This window comes from Bos taurus, chromosome 10 (genome assembly GCF_002263795.3).
Source record: "Bos taurus isolate L1 Dominette 01449 registration number 42190680 breed Hereford chromosome 10, ARS-UCD2.0, whole genome shotgun sequence".
Taxonomy (NCBI): domain Eukaryota; kingdom Metazoa; phylum Chordata; class Mammalia; order Artiodactyla; family Bovidae; genus Bos; species Bos taurus.
Window position 1 is genome coordinate 49,703,254 of NC_037337.1, and position 20,568 is coordinate 49,723,821.

The 20,568-nt window shown below is 37.0% G+C and overlaps 1 protein-coding gene across 6 annotated transcripts in view; it reads left to right on the forward strand.

Moving 5' to 3' along the window:
* The first annotated feature begins 4,491 nt into the window (after nt 1-4,491).
* Nucleotides 4,492-20,568, forward strand: part of ICE2 (interactor of little elongation complex ELL subunit 2) — a 64,600-nt gene continuing 48,523 nt past the window's right edge. For 4 of the 6 annotated variants that reach the window (XM_005211719.5, XM_010809279.4, XM_059890617.1 and 1 more), the window contains exons 1-5: nt 4,556-4,637; nt 5,554-5,688; nt 8,298-8,402; nt 14,266-14,527; nt 15,478-15,597. In XM_005211719.5, the coding sequence (XP_005211776.1) occupies nt 5,648-5,688; nt 8,298-8,402; nt 14,266-14,527; nt 15,478-15,597 (528 nt within the window). In that variant the 5' untranslated portion in view covers nt 4,556-4,637; nt 5,554-5,647. 6 annotated transcript variants of the gene reach the window in all.

A 20,568-nucleotide genomic window follows, 5' to 3' on the forward strand; every position in this document is an offset into this window, starting at 1 on the left:
GCTATCATTACTTTCTCTCTGTGGGATAGTTAGGGGCTACCTATAAATAACTAGCATTCATGGAGTGAATGTGGAGGGGGAAAAAAAACTGCTGAGAAATTGGTGCAACCACTGTGGAAAACAGTATGGGGGTTGGAAAAAAAAAAAAACTAAAAATGGAAAAACAGTTTCCATGTGATTCAGCAATCTCACTCTTGGGCAAATATCCAGAGGAAACTCTAATTTAAAAAGATAGCAGCACTATTTACAATAGCCAAGACTTGGAAGCAACCTAAATTTCTCTTCTTTGTCAGAGGAATGGATAAGGATGATGTGGTACACACATACAGTGGACTCAGCCATTAAAAAAAAGAGAATGAAAGAATGCCATTTGGAGCAACATGGATGAACCTAGAGATTATTGTATTAAGTGAAATAAGTCAGAGAAAAACAGATACCATATGTAACGCTTAAATGATGAATCTAAAATATACAAATGACCTTATTTACAAAATGTAGACAGGCTCACAGTCATAGAGAACGAACTTATGGTTACCAAAAAGGAAAGGGGATAGGGAGGAATAAATTAGGAGTTTAGGATTAGCAGTTAAAAACTATTAATGTGTATCAATAAATAAACAGCAGGGTACTATGGAATAGAACAGAGAAATATATTCAAAATCCTGTGATAACCTAGAAAGTAACACAACATTTTAAATCTACTATACTTCAAATTTTAAAAATTAAAAGAAAAAAAAGATTGGTATTCAAATGAACAGTTAATTCGGGGTCTTATTTTAGCCCAGAGACCATCTTATACAGAATCCAATAAAATATACTTCAAAACTATTATATTCTGAATAGAAAAATTTGAATACTTAAGTCATTCTGTTCTGACAGCATAGCTAGCATTTCTCTGGCTTTTCAGGAGTAATGATAATTCCTCCTCACTTGAAGTATCATTTATTGCTGAAAAGCCTAATTAGAACAAACTACTATTGGCAACAATATTTCTCCCATTAGTTTCTGAATCAATTACTAGATTGAAACGTCTTTGCTAGGGGGCTATTTCTGGATTCTCACTTTGAAAATACCTTATGGATGATTGTAAATTCAAGAAATTCCCTGAGTGAAGTAGTTACCAGCTTCACTTCATGGCCAAGTTCATCTCAGATAAAGCAAAAAAGGAAGCTTGTTAGCTGAGGGGTAGGAAAATAATGTGGTACTGATTAAAAAAAAAAAAAAAACATGATCTTGCACATTTCTCTATCTTGATTTGGTTGACGAGAAGAAATACACATAACAAGTCTGATAACTTCACTTAGCCAGGTACTTGCATTTGCAATCAAAGTTCTTTTTGAAATTGTGGTCCACTGAACCATTTTATAAACTCAAAATGAGTAACTACTCTTGTAAATTCTTTCAAAATGAAATTGGCTTCTTGTACAACTTACGAGTTTATTTCTCAGTTTAGCAAAAATGAAATAAAATCTTTCTTCTGCTTGAATATCCACAGAATAAAATGGAACAATCACTTTGAAAAATATTTGGCAGTGTTTTTAAAAAGTCAAACACAAATTTACCATACAACCCAACAATTCTATTCCTATGTATCTGTCCAAGGGAAATGAAAACACAAATTTCACACAAAGACTTGTATACAATCGTTCATACCAAGATAACTCATAATAGCCAGAAAGTGGAAACCATCTAACATTCATTGTGTCGACAGGATAAACAAAATGGGTATATACATAAATGTGCTACCATTTAGCAACAAAACCATTACTAATACTTGCTACAACATGGATGATCTTCAAAAATGGATGATCTACTCGGAGAAAAGAATCCAGATGCAAAAGACTATATACTGTATAATTCTGTTTATCTGAAGCATCCAGAAAAGGCAACTCTGTCGAATTATGAAGCTGCTTAGTGTTTGGCCAGAGATAGAGGTGGGAAGTGGAGAAGGCAATGGCACCCCACTCCAGTACTCTTGCCTGGAAAATCCCATGGATGGAGGGCCTGCTGGGCTGTAGTCCATGGGGTCGCTAAGAGTCAGACACGACTGAGCGACTTCACTTTCACTTTTCACTTTCATGCATTGGAGAAGGAAATGGCAACCCACTCCAGTGTTCTTGCCTGGAGAATCCCAGGGACGGGGGAGCCTTGTGGGCTGCCCTCTATGGGGTCGCACAGAGTCAGACACGACTGAAGCGACTTAGCAGCAGTAGCAGCAGCAGAGGTGGGAAGAGAGAGCACACAGGATTTCTCAGGGCTCCTTAACTGAAAAGGAGCACACAGGATTTCTCAGGGCTCCTTAACTGAAAAGGAGCACACAGGATTTCTCAGGGTGATGGAGATGTTCTAAAACTTGGTAGTGTTGATAGCTGCATAGCTGTGAACTTAACTAAAAATCAGTGAATAACTGAAGTAAATTTTATGGAACATGGATTACACCTCAATTAAAAACTGTTTCTCACACACACACACACACACACACACACACACCGTGTTTTCCCTATAACTCAAAGAATAAGTCCAAAGTTCTAAATTCTTTAGCACGCCTTAAAAATCCTCTTAGGCCCCTCCCTTTTCCCTGGTCTAAGGGCCTTCACCTTGCCCAACACAGTGATACAGTAGCTGTTCTCCCCATAGCATGCACACTGTTTCATACTTCTGTGCTCTTCACACCCCCAAAACCACAGCCCCTTTATCCAGTGAACTCCTAGTAGTCCTTCAGTTCAGTTCAGTTCAGTCGCTCAGTCATGTCCGACTCTTTGCGACCCCATGAATCCCAGCACACCAGGCCTCCCTGTCCATCACCAACTCCCAGAGTTCACTCAGACTCACGACCATGGAGTCAGTGATGCCATCTAGCCATCTCATCCTCTGTCGTCCCCTTCTCCTCCTGCCCCCAATCCCTCCCAGCATCAGAGTCTTTTCCAATGAGTCAACTCTTCACATGAGGTGGCCAAAGTACTGGAGTTTCAGCTTTAGCATCATTCCTTCCAAAGAAATCCTAGGGCTGATCTCCAGAATGGACTGGTTGGATCTCCTTGCAGTCTAAGGGACTCTCAAGCATCTTCTCCAACACCACAGTTCAAAAGCATCAATTCTTTGGCACTCAGCTTTCTTCACAGTCCAACTCACATCCATACATGACCACTGGAAAACCCATAGCCTTGACTAGACGGACCTTTGTTGGCAAAGTAATGTCTCTGCTTTTGAATATGCTGTCTAGGTTGGTCATAACTTTTCTTCCAAAGAGTGTCTTTTAATTTGATGGCTGCAGTCACCATCTGCAGTGATTTTGGAGCCCCCCAAAATAAAATCTGACACTGTTTCCGCTGTTTCCCCATCTATTTTCCATGAAGTGATGAGACCAGATGCCATGATCTTGGCTTTTTGAATGTTGAGTTTTAAGCCAGTTTTTCCATTCTCCTCTTTCACTTTGATAAAGAGGCTCTTTAGTTCCTCTTTGCTCTCTGCCATAACAGTGGTGTCATCTGCATATCTGAGGTTATTGATATTTCTCCTGGCAATCTTGATTCCAGCTTGTGTTTCTTCCAGTCCAGCGTTTCTCATGATGTACTTTGCATATAAGTTAAATAAGCAGGGTGAGAATATACAGCCTTGACATACTCCTTTTCCTATTTGGAGCCGGTCTATTGTTCCATGTCCAGTTCTAAGTTGCTTCCTGACCTGCATACAAATTTCTCAAGAGGTAGTCCTTCAAGACCCAGCGAAATGAAACTTCTTCTCTGAAGTAGTCTCTAAATTGTCTCAGTCAGAATGAGTTCCCTCTTCATTGGGTTCCCATAGTATCTGTAATGTTAAACACAACATGAGAGCTGTGAGTTTCAATTTTATTTAAGGACTTACTGAAGAGTATAATCCAAGAGACTGCCTCTTAGCTCTAAGGAACCAAAGAGGTAAGGGGACAGGTCAGTATACATGTGATATTCTGGAAGGGAGATGTAACCAAGCAAACCTTCTTGGTAAAAGGTTACTGCTAGTCAAGAGAAATAGACAGCTTAATGGTTGTAATGCTTTTCTAAGTATAGGAAAATGCATTTAATCCTCTCAAAAAACTACTGAATAGGTGCTCCACGCTTACACACACGTGCTCACAATATCTCTTTTATTGATGAGTCAGTTAAGACACTTGAGTAAAGTCACAATAAAGTCTGGGTATTTCCAGTACTGTACTTGTCACCTGTCCTTCCAATTTACCATACCCTCAAGGTGGAGGACTTTCTAGGACAACATGCAGCCCGGAGAAGGAAATGGCAACCCACTCCAGTATTCTTGCCTGGAGAATCCCAGGGACAGAGGAGCCTGGTGGGCTGCCGTCTATGGGGTCGCACAGAGTTGGACAGGACTGAAGCGACTTAGCAGCGGTAGCCCCTCAAGCGAGTATCCAGCAAATCCTCTCTCAGCTTCCAGGGCAGACTGCCAGGAGTCTGGGGACCCGGAGAGGGTCCCGCCCACTGCGTCATTGCTGACGCCATCACGCAGGGTCGAGGCGGCGCCACCGCCTCCTTTAAATAAGGCCTTCCTAGGTCGCGCACGCACGAGAGAAAGGAGACGGTCGGGGAGTGTGTTTTTGTTCCGTGGGGGTCGCGGTCTGGGCCAGAGCCGCCGCGGACCACGAGGTGGGCGGCAAGGCAGCTTCGTGACGGAGACGCGGTGGGGAGGGCGCGCTCGTGAGAGTCGGGAGGCGGGAACATGGCGGCCGTGCCGGGACCCTGCACACAGCTGATGCTAGCGCAGACCTGTTCTCCGGCTTTGCTGGCAGATTTCTTACCTCCCTGGAACCTTGTTTCTCCTTTAGTTCCCTTTCCCTCAGCCTTCTTTGTGTCTTCCTCGGCTCTCTTGCCCCAGCCCCTCTCTGGGCAAAAGTGTGGAAGGTGGGTTCAGTAGGAACAGGTGAGGCCCGTTCGTTACTGAGAGACTAGCATTTGACTGCGTTGCTCACAAACTCTTATCTGTACGCACAGGGTGACAGGAGATGCACTGAACTTGGAATGTTGATGTTCAGACCAGATTTGTAGTGCTAGTGATTCCTCTTCTTGATCCCGTTAAATGCCACTTAAGTTATCTAGACCTCAGTCTTCGCAAAAGGGAGGTTCTCTTTGAAAGATTCTTGATATCCAGAGCTTCTGCCCTTCGTCGCTCGCCAGAATTTGCCCCATAATTATCTTTGGGAAGGTGGAAGCATGATTTATTTTGGCAGTAAGGGAGTCGGGGCAGGGGGCTGAGTCAAGACATACATCCCGTGCCCTAATGGGATTTAATATGTGAACAATGAGAATGCCAATCTGTTTCCATCTTTATTTTCGCGAAGTTCCTGGAATAAGTTAAATGGAGAAGGACTGATCCTGTGTCAGCTTCGCGGTTCTTCCTCAAAGACCTTGGAAATATTCATCTGTCTGCTCTTTTTTTTTTTTTTTTTAAGTGTCTGTGTCGGGTGAGGGTAGGTGTTAGGAACAGGTTCTTGCCTCATCTGAGTTAACAGTATCTGGCCCGCCAATCACCTGATTTTGTTCTTGATCTTTGGTTTTTCCTCAGTTGAGTGCAAATTCTGGAGAAATCCTCTTCCTTTAAGAGCCTGCACTGCCAGGCAGCACAGTTGTGAACTAGAGTGAAGGAGAAATCTAGGAATATGACTTCCATGATGGCCATGGGTGAACCAAGGTTGAACTGGTGAGTTACATCTGTTTGTAATTCCCTAAAGTGGATTGAGGGGCTTTCCAGGTGGCTCCGCTGTAAAGAATTCACCTACCTATTCAGGAGACACAGGTGCAGTCCCTGGGTCAGGAAGATTCCCTGGAGAAGGAAATGGCAACCTGCTCCAGTATTCTTACCTGGAAAATTCCAGGGACAGAGGAGATTGGCAGGCTGCAGTCCATGGCGGTCTTAAAGAGTCGGACACAACTGAGGGACTGACTAGGCACCTACGCAACAAGATTGAGTGGGTCTGGTGACTAGGTTAGGAAAGGAGGGTATCTGGCCTGAAGAGATCTGGAGGAAACAAGAGGACAAATTCAATGGCTTAAGAGTTTACGATTCTCATCTACACCTACTGAGCAGTTTTGAGTTATCTTTGACTGTACTTCCTCTCCCAAAGCACGTAGATTGTTTCTATGTATAAGTCCATCTTGTATTTATTGTTGGTCTTAGTGAAGGAGAAATACTGGAATATTCTTGTATTCAAGAACCTAGCCCATATCTGTACAAGTAATAGAACTTCTTTAAGAACTGACAAGCTTTTTTTTATATTGGACTCTATATCAAGTGATAATGTAGATGCATAGACTATTTTAGAAGTGTATGAGACCATCCCAAATAAAGGACTCTAGAAATCTAATGTATGTGCTGCTTTAGGTCAATTTGACACACATTAACTGAGCATCTGTACTAGTGAAGGAGTTTGCTAGCAGAGGAGAATATAAGAGATAACAAAGATAGCTAAGATAGCACCTGACTCAAAGATTCAATCAGTATGTATTCTAGTATAATGTAGATGATGATATTGTGTATAATGATGTAATATAATTCATATTGCTTCACTGGCAATCATATTACAATATAGAAATGTCATTGAAGTAACATGCTATACACCTTCAATTTACAAAATGTAACATGTCAAATTTATCAAATAAAATCAGTATGTGCTTAATAAGTACTTGCTTACTGCAAACAGTGCTCCCTTCCTCCAAGGAGCTCACAATCCCTGGGGCCTGTGACTTTGTTTTGTATGTTATGCAAAAATTTTAGAATTTAATGAGATGTCACAAATACAGTACCATAGCAAGTAATAAGAAACTACCCTGGTGTATACCAAATAAGATTTTTTAATTTTGTTGTTTGTATGTTAATCATTGTTTTTTAGATAAACACCTTTAAAAATAGAAATGAATATGGTACAAATATGCTAGAATTTCCCATTTTAGGAATGGCCAGCTGCAGGTGCTATTTGATTAGATTGTTCTGTTGTAAGTTCCTAGAGATATGCTCGTTTATGTTTCTTGCTATAAAATATGTTCAAATGCAACACAGATGCTCTTCTATACCGTTGACATGGTGAAACCAAGTGTGGTTCAGGGCCTTTGCATTGCCTTTGCATTGCATTATAGACCTTGGAACTGTCCTTTTCTATAGAATCCTACTAATTTTTGGCATCCCTAGATTAATGGGTCTCAGTGTATTTAATTTTTAAATTGTTTCCTTCAACCAGCATTTATTTGATGCTTACTAGATGGAAAGCCTTGACAACAGTATGTTAGTCTGTAAGTTAATTACAATATGGAAAATCATATATGACCTTACAGGTGGTTTTAGTAGAGGCACACTATTGATCACATTTGCCAAATAAACAAAAATAGTTGGATAATCAGTCTTTGTAGTGTTTTTTGGCCGAGCACAATAGTGAATGAGACAAAAATAAGTTGAGAAGCATTTTCTTTGAGCAATCAAACAGCTTAATGTATGCCACAGAGCCTAAGATGAGTACTAAAAGAAAAAACAAAGCTGATTATTGAAATTGGAGAATTTCAAAATGGGCCTAGCTTAAAAACTGTACAAGAAATAAAACATCTAAACTCATACATCTGGTTCAGTTCAGTTCAGTCGCTCAGTCATGTCCGACTCTTTGCGACCCCACGAATCACAGCATGCCAGGCCTCCCTGTCCATCACCAACTCCCGGAGTTCACTCAAACTCATGTCCATCGAGTCGGTGATGCCATCCAGCCATCTCATCCTCTGTCGTCTCCTTCTCCTCCTGCCCCCAATCCCTCCCAGCATCAGGGTCTTTCCAGTGAGTCAACTCTTTGCATGAGGTGGCCAACGTATTGAAGTTTCAGCCTCAGCATCAGTCCTTCCAAAGAACACCCAGGACTGATCTCCTTTAGCATGAACTGGTTGGATCTCCTTGCAATCCAAGGGACTCTCAAGAGTCTTCTCCAACACCACAGTTCAAAAGCATCAATTCTTCAGCGCTCAGCTTTCTTCACAGTCCAACTCTCACATCCATACATGACCACTGGAAAAACCATAGCCTTGACTAGACGGACCTTGGTTGGCAAAGTAATGTCTCTGCTTTTCAATATGCTATCTAGGTTGGTCATAACTTTCCTTCCAAGGAGTAAGCTTCTTTTAATTTCATGGCTGCATGAAGTTAAAATATTAAGAGGTGATTTTCTGGGAAAGGAGAGGTCAGGGACATGTAGTTTTAAATTGCAGTTGTAATTGCTTGTTAATCTAGCCTGATATTTCAGTTGTCAAATCCAAGTAAATTACTTTGTTTTTCAGGGATGTTTCACCAAAAAATGGTCTTAAGACGTTTTTTTCTCGAGAAAATTATAAAGATCAGTCCATGGCTCCAAGTTTAAAAGAACTATGTATTTTATCTAGCAGGTAATATGCTTATTTATTTGGTTATTTATATCCATATTTGATATTTTTCTGATACTTGAAGTTTTATATCTGTCTATATCCACTATGAAACATTTGAATTATAGGAATGTAAAAATTAGAAAATAGAAGAACTTAGTATCCTCAAAAGACCACTCTTTGGTGTACATATGTAACATCTTTTAAGATCTTTCTCTACACGTGAACAGATGCATATTAAAATGGGGAGAGTTCCCTGGATATCCAGTGATTAGGATTCCATGCTTTTGCTGCTGAGGGCCTGGGTTCAATCCCTTGTCAAGGAACAAGCCATGCAGTATGTGGCCCAAAAAAGAGGGGGAGTGGGGGTGGAAATCACACTATAAATACTATAAACACTATAAAACTTTTGCAATTTGTTTTTTTCATTTAACATAATACTTCAGGTATTTTGTGCCCCTATATTACCTCAGTCTTCTTATGGCTACATGTTACTTTACAGAGATACTTTTAATTCTTTTAGTTAGTTTTACATTGTAAAATGTTTGTGCAGTTTTAAACAGTAACATTTATAAATTTCTTGTAATTATTTCTATAAGATAAATTTATAGAAATTGAATTATTTGGGCAGATACTATAAACATTTTGTATTTTAATAGATACCACCAAATTGCCATAGATGTCATACGTCCAAATTTCTGGTATGAAAATGTGTATTGTGACAGTAATAATTTCCCCTTCTCACTGCTTACCTGCCTATAACAGCTCTTCTTTCCTTTGTGATTGGCTGCTTCTACTCTATTGTGGATGAATCTTAAAGTTGAGTCATGAAGTTTACTAGAAAGAAGTGATAATATGCCAGATGAAGAATTGGGGAGCTCCCTTAGGAGAGCTCAATGTCTACTTTCATCTTTCTCCACTCCTTTTGCAATGGAGGAAACATATTTCCACTCTCTGCATGGAATGGGACCCCATCTTTTCTACTTTTTCAATATCCTGTCAATTAGCATCCCCTGTTACTCCCACTTCTCTCTTTTGTTTTTGGGTGGGGGATACTTTGGTCAAGTGGTGCAAACTTGCAGGATCTTAGTTCTTCAACCAGGGATCAAACCAATGCCCCCTACAGTGGAAGCTCAGTCCTAACCACTAGACCATCAGGTCTTTGTTCCCTCTTTCTTCTCTCTTGATCAGTATTTAAGCATGCTCAAGTTTGTCCTGTCTCAATCCCTGAATTTCACATTCCCTCCTAGTTAGTTTGTTACCTCTTCTCTCATTTGTACTTAGACTTCTTTGTGCTTGTATATGCTTGCTGGGAGGACATGAGGGACAAAAAAGCTGTAAGACCTACAGAAAACAGTTAACAAGATAGCATTACCAAAAATTACTTTAAATGGATTAAATGCTTCAGCCAAAAGACAGATTTGGAGCATCTATTTGAGAAACAGAATGGGGGTGGGGGGCGGGGAGAACACCTTCCCTTTACTGCACATCCCATTGCACTTGCTTTCACTAAACATCTCACTACGATCTGTCTCCTACCCTCACTAGGCTGTTAAAACTACTCCTCTAAAGATAATGAGCTATTTTCTATGGAGATATCTCACTCTCTAATTTTCCTTCTAGTTTTCTGGTGACTGTGGTATTTCTTAGTGGGATCAATTCATTACTACCACTGATGTTCATTTAGGCTGTTTTCATTCCTTTACTATTACAAACAGCATCCTTTTTATATACATGCTGCTATAAGGATAAGTTCCTATGAAAGGAAGAGGCGTGTGTGATTTTAATTTTTATAGATATTGCCAGATTGCCATTAAAAACATTAAACAAGTCCTTTTTTGATTCCATCAGATAAATAGATAAGTTCAAATAAAGGCAAGCAGAAATTGTATTAATAAGACATTTTCAGAATTGCGTTAAAGAGGCAGTTTCAGGAGCAACATTTCTTGCCAAAGTGCAAGAAATTATTGTCTTTGCAAGTGTCAACTACAAAAGGTTAAGACTGTAAATTCCTTATCAGTGTGCATCTATGAATATTTTTCAGAAGCTATTTCTGTTATCCAACTTGTACCACTTCTTGGAGATAACTAACTTCTTAAAACTTATTACCAGTTAAACAATTGCCTTTGTTTATTTGAATCTAAGAATGCCTACCAATACTCATGTCCTGAGATTTAGTGCACATATATCTTTACTCATAAAAAAAAACTCACTTTTATTAATTTTTATCTCAGCCTCATCTTTCGAGACTAAAAATTTCCAGTATTAGTCTTATTCATTCTGCTTCTTAAATATTTTATGATTCTTTGTCAATCTGGTTCTGTTCAGCATATTCCAAGTGTGGGTTATAGTCTGAAATATGTAAAGGAGAGGACATATTACTGGAAGCTGAGTACCCTTAACTCCTAAAATCTTTTTTTCTTATAGTAAGAATGAATTTTCAGACTATATTTAATTACCAGTTTTCTTGATGGAAAAAAAACTAGAAAGAATGTAAATTTATTAGTCCTAATTTTGCAATTTTTTATGTTCTATAAATAACATATTTGGGAAAATAGTGATACCTGTGTTTATGCTACTTTCAACAACATGAGGTTTTTATTCAACGCTTCTCCCGCCACTAAAAGGTAAAAATTTGCCTTTAAAAAAATTAGTTTCTGGTTATAGATATTTATAACTGAGTTTTAAGGCAGCAAAAGGGAAAGTAGCTTCAAATACAAAAAAAGAAGAAAAAATTTTACCATGTTTAATGTACATAAGTAAATCAAATTCAGTGGGTACAGGTAGACTTGAGATGGGAGCTAGAAGTACCATTTCCAAATGCCACTTAAAGAAGCTACCCAAACCAGGAGACTTTAAAGCATAGGAAGCAAAAAGTTTTGAATTCTGCCTTTTTTTCATGGAAACTTAAGGTAAAAAAGGAGAATGGGTAGTTGACAAAATGAAGGAAGAAAACTTCAAACTATCAACTTAAATTAAATATAATGCTGTAAATGTGGATAGAGAAACCCTGTCAGATGCTTTTGGCTTGCGCCCTGATGAAGATTTTGACAGCAGTGCACACAGAAATGATCTTGATGCACTGCCATTTCATTCTTTGCTGAATGTAGCCAATTTAAACTGCTAGAATTTCTTGACATTTCTACTCTGGCATATCTGAGTCAGCATCTTGTTGCTGCAGCAGCTTAATTAAATTTGCCAGTTGGTGCCACAAGGACAGACATGTTCTCATATTCAGAGAGACAGCTGTGAAGCAGTATTGTTAAGAGTTGCGGACACAATACTGTTAGGTTTGAATAGCTCTCAAGACATTTTCTAGTGAGAAATCAATTTTCTGTAATACATTTCTCCCAAGATCAGCAGTTAATATTCATTTTGTTAACCTAAAATATGCTTATTTTTATACAGTTATTGGAGAAACTTTAGTAGCTAAGTATGTCTTCACCTCTATTATTTTCAGAGCCAATCTAAGCATCCTTATTTTAATTTCCAATATTCTTTTTCTGTTCACTAACCTGCTCTCTTGATTAGTTTTCCATACAGTTTAGTTCTAAAAGAGTAGTCTTGAATACTTTGCTTACTGGGGGGACTCTTAAGTCTTTTTTTTTTTTTTTTTAAGAGTTTTGAAATTTTTACCATATTTATTCTAGTATTTTAAAGGTGATCTAAAACACATTAGTGGTAGTTTTAGATGGGGTTTGTCTCACCCTTCATCCAGACACTGATATTGGTAATTCTCAGACTTACGAGGCTGAAACTCTCCTACTTTGCGTGACAAATGTTAATAAGAAATAAGACACCTCTTTGCTATGAATTGAAATTCATAGATATTAGTAGCCACAGACATAATACTTTAAAATAATGCCTTATATGAAATAAAAGGAAAATCATTTTTATCATGTACTATAGTAGATGCTACTGCAGTAGAAGATTTAATGAAGTAGTCAGATGCACCAGCTGACATGAATAAAATTGGATTTAAGATAAACTGTATCACAAAAAAATCATAAGAATAAAAGTAAAATTTATTGCTGGATAAATAATAATAATACAATAATAATAACAGACCACACTTATTTGTATATGAGAAGGGAAAGTTTGAAATGACCTCTGAATGTTGTGCAGGACACTACCACACATTATAAAAATCTAGTATTCCTGACCTCTAAATGCCTTCTATTCTTCTATTTTGGGACAACCCAGATACATGCACAGGATTTCAGAATGCTCTGAGGGTTAATACTGTTAGATTGAAAATCATTGCTCTGGATCTTTCTTTCCCCTCCCCTTTCTTCCTCTTAATCCCTGATTTCCATATCCTTAGGATTCTCCCCAGTCACCTAGTCAATATGTTCGGTTTGGAAACCCAAGGTCTCCATAGTCACATTGTATTGATGTACGTATTTACTTCTCTTTCTTCCCCATCCATTTGCCTGATCCACTTGATTATAAAATCCTAGAGAGTAGAGACTTATCGCACTCAGTGTTGGTTGTATGGTTGTATGTCTACTACCCAGCATAGGGCTGGCGTGTGGTAGTCACTCAAAATAAGTACTAATGAATGGAGGAATGAAGAATGAATCAGCAGACATTCATCCTATCATTAGTTTCCCTTCCTTTTGGTTATTGTTGTTTAGTTTGGAACCAAATCATAGGTAGGGTACAGTTACTGTGGTGGAAATTAAAGTTGCAGAGGCTAAGAAAATGTAGTTTTGTGTGTGTAATTTAAGACTCTTATGAAAAATGTAGATTATAACACTGAATAGCAATAACAGAGACAGAATATGTACCAGGTAAGAAATTTGTGTTCATGAACCTTAACTGGGTTAATAAGGTGATTTTTTTTTTTTTAATTGGGGGTAGCATTTTAGAAATAAATATGGTAACAGGTTCTCTGGAGAAGGCAATGGCACCCCACTCCAGCACTCATGCCTGGAAAATCCCATGGACGTAGGAACCTGGTGGGCCCGCAGTCCATGGGGTTGCTAAGAGTTGGACAAGACTGAGCGACTTCACTTTCACTTTTCACTTTCATGCATTGGAGAGGGAAATGGCAACCTACTCCAGTGTTCTTGCCTGGAGAATCCCAGGGACGGGGGAGCCTGGTGGGCTGCCGTCTATGGAGTTGCACAGAGTTGGACACGACTGAAGCAACTTAGCAGCAGCAGCAGCAGCACGCCAAGATTTCCTGTATTCATACAAGACATTTCTATCGACTCAGCCACGTGCATGAGTGATAGAGGATTATACAACTTTTTTCAAACAACTATTGCTTCCATAGAATATATCCACATAGTGTTCAGACTTTCTTTTTAATTCTTGAGATATTAAATGCAGAGGAAACCAGAAAATTTAGAATCTCAATGAATTTGTGAACTGCAAGTTTGTGACCTCATCCTATCCTGTTCCTCTTGGCTTTTGTTCACTACATTAACTGATATATCTTATTGAAGAATTTAAGTATTAAAAAGCAACTTGCATTGTAATAAAATGTAAATCCAAAATACTTGCATATGTAATTGGCAAGAGTGATTAACTAACCCCTCTTCAATAAAGGGGAGAAACTTCCAAACTGAATAACTTGTTTCAGGATATGCCTCTTCCTCTCCATCAGATAATTGAAGGTGAATAACTTGTTTCAGGATATGCCTCTTCCTCTCCATCAGATAATTGAAGGTAGACTTGTGATATGATCCTATCCTACAGAATACTTAATTTATACTAAATGGCTAAATATCAAAATGCAGGTGGCAGAGTTAGATAATAATCCAGAATTTAGTCTGTTAATCACTCTATATTCTCCATGGTGATTGAGAATCATGAAGTTTCATGATAGTAATCTTCTTATGAAAAGCACATATTTGTAAACTGTATTTTTTTTTTCCAGACGTATAGGAGAAAATTTGAATGCCTCAGCAGGTTCTGTAGAAAATGAGCCAACAGTTAATTCAGCAGCTCAAGCAAAGGAAAAAGTTAAAACCACAGTTGGAATGGTTCTTCTTCCAAAACCAAGAGTTCCTTATCCTCGTTTCTCTCGTTTCTCACAGAGAGAACAGAGAAATTATGTGGATTTATTGGTTAAATATGCAAAAGTCCCTCCAAATTCCAAAACTGTTGGAATAAATAAAAATGACTACTTGCAGTACTTGGTATGTATTCTGTTCTTCAACTTCCATAAAAAATATTTAAAAGTTAGGAAGTATTTTAAATTTGTTTTTAGGTATAATAAATATTATTAATAAAAATTAAAAATAAAAGGAATTTAATTGACAGAATATTAATGCTTTAATTCTGTTCTTTATTCTATTATAGTTAAGGCATTTTGCTCTAGTTCTGAGTATATTTCACCCTAGTTCACGTTAAGTACTAGTAGTAGAACTTTACCTTGAATCACTTTAAAATTTTTGTGTAATCATTACTTTAGTTAAGTAGTTTCCGAATTCTCAGTTATGTGTTGCTGTGTTGAACATCACTGTTGCAAACTCATTGTTCATATCTGTGATCATTTCCTTGAGATAAATTCTTAGAAATATAATTACAAGATGAAAAACTATACATGTTCTTAAGGCTTTGAGCTGCAGTTATACATGAGCAAATCGTTCTGCAATAATTTTAAACCAATTTGTATATACCACTATTGTACAAAGGTTTTTCCAGAATATCTTCACTAATACTGAACATATGGGGAAAAAATGGCAATCTCTTGCTTTATATTATAGTGGTTACTAATGAAAATAAACACTTTGCATGTGTTTATAAGCCATTTCTAATTCTTGTTTTGTAACTTGCCTATTCATATGTGTGCTTATTTTTCCATTTGAGTGTTTGTCCCTTTTTATGTTAATTCAGAACATTTTATTAAATTAATGTATTTCTGAAATTATTTAAAATTAATGTATTTCTGTAATTCTGTATTAATGTAATTTCTGATTGTCATGTTAGTCATCAGCTTTTCTCTTTTTGCACAGTTAACTGTTTTGTGATTTCTGCTTTGGATATGATAATTTAAGTTCAAATTATTAATGCATTGATTGAGAAGTGATTGTTTTTAACTAGGCGTCTTATTCCAAGATGTGTCTATTTCTTTTTTCAAAATCAGGAAATGAAAAAACATGTGAATGAAGAGGTTACAGAATTCCTAAAATTTTTGCAGAATTCTGCAAAGAAATGTGCCCAGGATTATAATATGCTTTCTGACGATGCTTGTCTCGTCACAGAGGTAAAGAAAAGTCACATTTATTTAAGCTGCCAAGTGATAGGCAATAGCAGCATTTTAAAATGTGTGATGATTTTCCAAAAGTATATATTAATGTTGTCAAATTAGAGACCAAATTGTATGTAGGTCTTTTATTCATCATGTATTTAAGTGATGGAAATACTAGAAATAATAACACCTCAAAATCAGACACTACAGTATATTCATATATTTTCTTTTAATGATCTAGCTACTGTATTTGAGTTGTATTTTACTCATATGGATGATTTAATGTGATGAACTGATTTGCCTTAGGAGAGAATGGGGTTTAAGGGGTTATCTTAGTCCTTAAAAATCTGAATGATCCTTTAGAACTGAATCATAAATTTGTGTTCACTATCCTCATGGTAAACAGCCACCAGATGATAAATTTCATCAGATAATTTTTTTATTATTATATTTAAATTATTCATGCAGATATATTAGCAAAAATAAAAAAGCATGGAAATCGCTCTGCCTTGCAACCTCCCATCATTTAGTGGACACAGTAAAAATTTAGAGTTGTAGTATTCATCTAAACATATCAACCCTAGTCTGAATTATTTTTAAGCCTTTAAAACTAGTCTCTGTACAAATCAATGTGATACACTTAATAGTATTGAAATCTACACTTAAAAATGGTTAAGATGTAGATTTTAAGGGTATTTTACCACTTTTATAAAATAAACATGTTTATTAACAAAGTACATTATTTGATAGCTAGCAATCAGCTTTAAGTCTTTTTACCCAGATTGACTTGGCAGCACATTGTCTTGTTACGTTTTATATCTCACCCCAAAGACTCATTGATATTTAACTAATTTTTTATTGTTTTCAAATTTTAATTTTATGGTATGAAATGTACCTATGGGAAAGTATTTAGAACAAATATATATAGCTTTCCAACAAATAATTATATAGTGAACACCTTTGTGACTCTTCCAAGTCAAGAAATAAAATGTTACCATTAACCTGAAAGCCCTCTGTGTATCCCTCCTAAATAGTGTTTTCCCTTGTTGAAGAAATAATCACTGTGCCAAGTGACTTCTTTGATAATTTCCATGCCTTAAAAAAATTTTTTTTTGGTCGTTCAGGCTTTCTTTTGTCTGTTTTTAAATTTTATGTGAATTATTATTTTTTAATATTTATGTATTTACTTATCTGGCTGCGTTGAGTCTTAGTTGTGGCACATGGGATCTCTGTTGTGTCATGTGGGATCTTTCATGGCAGGGCACAGACTCTCTAGTTGTGGCACATAGGCTCCAGAGTGTGCTGACCTCTGTACTTGTGGCGTGTAGGCTTGGTTTCTCCATGGCCTGTAGGGTCTTAGTTCTCTGACTAGGGATCAAACTCACATACCCTGCGTTGCAAGGTGTTTTCTTAACCAGTGGACCACCTGGGGAGTCCCCCCTTTTGTACTATGTGAGCAAAATTCTTGCTTTACTCAATAGTATGTTAGTGAGTTTCACGTATATATATATGTGTGTAGTTGTATTTCATTCATTTTCATTTCTGTACATTTACGAATGCACATAAATAGTATATTCTGTTGATCAACATTTGGGCTGTTTGTACAGAGAATAGACTTACAGACTTGGGGAGAGGGGAGGAGAGGGTGAGATGTATGGAAAGAGTAACATGGAAACTTACATTACCATATGTAAAATAGATAGCCAACAGGAATTTGCTCTGTGGCTCAGGAAACTCAAACAGGGACTTGGTATCAACCTAGATGGGTGGGATAGGGAGGGAGATAGGAGGGAGGCTCAAAAGGCAGGGGATATATGTATACCTATGGCTGATTCATATTGACGTTTGCCAGAAAACAACAAAATTCTGTAAAGCAATTATCCTTCAATTAAAAAATAAATAAATTTTTAAAAATTGGGACTGTTTCTAGATTTGAGCTATTCAAGGCAGTGCCCCTGTGAAAATTGTCAATACATGTCTCTTTGCACATGTGCACACATTTCTACTGGATATGTGATTAGGAATGAAATTGTGGGTATAGTATAGGCACATCTTCAACTTCAATAGATAATGTTAGACTGTTTTCCAAACTGGTTACGCTACTTTACATTCTACCTATCAGGTTTTGAGAAGTTTTCACTCCACATTCTCAACAAACTGATACTTAGTCATGTTAGTTTTAATCAAGCTAAAGGATAGAGTGCTCTGTACAAAAGACTGTATATCTTTTCACGTGTCTTTTGGTCATTTCTTATGAATTGATTGTTCAGGTTTTTCCCTTTATTCTATTGTATTTTCCCTTTTTGTTACTAATCTGTGGGAGTTTTTTGAATATTGTAAATATGAAAGTTTTATGGCTTGAATAGTAGTCCCTCCTTCAACTCAGTTTCACTTTCCTCAGTTTCAGTTATCCATGAGTGGAAAATTGCAGAAATAATTCATCACATATCATTTTGAGTAGCATGATGAACTCTCAGCATCCTGCTTCAGCCCACCTGGAATGTGAATCATCCTTTTGTCTAGCATCTCCCACCCATGAGTCTCTTAGTAACCACCTCGGTTATCAGATGACCGTTGAGGTAACACAGTGCTTGTGTTCAAGTCACCCTTACTTTGCTTGATAATAGCCCAGTAATGCCACTGTAGTGACGCTGGCAATTTGGGTATGTCATAAAGAAGCCACAGAGTGTTTCCTTTAAGTAAAAAGGTGAAAGTTCTCAATTTAGTAAGGAAAGAACAAAAATCATATGCTGAAGTTGCTAAAATTTACATCAGAAACAAATCTTCTATCCATGAAATTATAATGAAGGAAAAAGAAATTTGTGTTTTGTTGCCCCACCTCAAACTGCCAAAGTTACAGCTGCAGTGCTTAGTTAAGACTGAAGAGACCTTGATTTTGTAAGATATTTTGAGGGCCAAGGCCACATGCATATGACTTATTACAATATCACTATAATTGTTTTTATTTTTTTTAGTCTCTTACTGTGCCTAATTTTTAAATTTATCATAGATATATATGGATAGGAAATAATATTTGGTTTTACCCATGATTTCAGACATCCACTGAGGGTCTTAGAGTATATCCCCCTTGGATAAAGGAAACTACTGTGTACATTGGATGTTTTTTCCTTTACCTGATAAAACAGTTTCTTTTAATCTACCAGTTACCCCCCATATTTTTTTTTCCCTTTAGCTATCTAATCAAGAACCTGGATCATTTGACCTGTAGACTTTCCTATAGTCTAGATTTTGATCATTACATATTCATAATAATCCTCAACATGTTCCTCTTTCCTCTGTATTTCTTAGAAATTGTCAACTGGATCCAAAACTTGATCAGAATTATAGTCTTGCCAAAGGGATTGAACATATTTAGATGGTGGTGTATTCTTTAATCAGTTGACATATAATGTCTGATTTTGAGATGTTAGGAGCTATTGATGTTTAATGCCTGGATTCATTGATTCACTTGGTCTGCAAAATTATAAGATTCTATTTGCATCATTTATTTTTATTCGTTAGTTGGAATAATTTTATGAAGATATTTTTCCTCATCTACTGTTTGGCTTCCCTTTTCATGTAGAAGAAAAACTGCTAGATTCTTTATCAGTTTTCAAAAACATAATTGGCCCCTTCTTACTTTACAATGGTGATCACTGTTTTTTTAAAAATATTATTAAATCATGAAGATAAGTATATTTGATGGGTTTTAGTCCACTACAATTATCCTTTTTGAAACTCAGATAATACCAGCTTTGAACAGTGATGGGTTCTTCATACTGGCTTCGAGTCATTCTAGAAGTCTTTGAAGCTTGTTTTGTACAATACCTAACTGAGCCCTGGAATCAGGAAGCTCCTAGAGCCTTAGTTTCTAGTGGTATTTCAAGACTACAGTCTGGGCACTGGGGATGCTCACTGCACCTACGTTGATCAGTGTTTCTGAGAATATTTCAGTTTATGGAGCTAGAAAAAGTATATTTTAAAGAAAAAAAAAATGGACTTACCTGGTGGTCCACTTGCTAAGATTCCATGCTCCCAATGCAGGGGGCCTGGGTTCAATCCCTAATGAAGGAACCCCATGCCACAACTAAGACCCAGCATAGCCAAATAAATAAAAGTTTTAAAAACTTTTTATTTTGTATTGATTTATAGCCCATTAACAATGTTGTGAAGTCTCAGGTGAACAGCAAAGGGACTCAACCATCCATGTACATGTATCCATTCTCCCCCAAACTCCTCTCTCATCCAGGCTGCCACCTAACGTTGAGCAGAGCTCCATGTGCATGTTCTTGTTGCTTATCCATTTTAAATATGTCGGTGTGTACATGACCATACCGAACTACCTAACTGACCCCTATCCCTTTCAAACAGTGTATTTTCTCTGGATATATGCCCAGAAATGTGATTGTAGGGTCATATGATAATCCTGTCTCTTTTTTAAACCAACCTGCATTATTATTTTATGTGGGCAATATTTGTCTTCATTTAACTACAAATTTGGACCTTTTTTTGCCTTTCCATCTCCTCTTTTCAAATATACATTCTGAGATCCTCTTCATTATTCCTAAAATGCTTTATGTTCTAGATGTTCCTTTCATGAAAATCTCCTGGTGGTGAACCATCTTCTTTTTTATTTACCTGGAAATATTTTTACTTTGTTCTCATTTTAATAAGATAGCTTTAGTCCATACATGGTTCTAAGTTGACAGTTTGTTTTATTTCTCAGTGTTTGATGATAAAATTCTCCTGTTTCTGGCTCATGTATTATTGAAAAATGTATTGTTTAATTGTCAATTTCTTTTACGGAATTTGTCTTTTCTCTCTGATTGCTTTTTATTTTTGATATATTACAGTGTCATTACAATGTACTTTATAAAAAGAAAATTCTACTTGGTTCATTGTGTCTCTTTATCTGTATATTTAAATTCATAATCAATTCTTTAAAATTCTCAGCCATTTTCTTTTTTTTTTAAACTTTACAATATT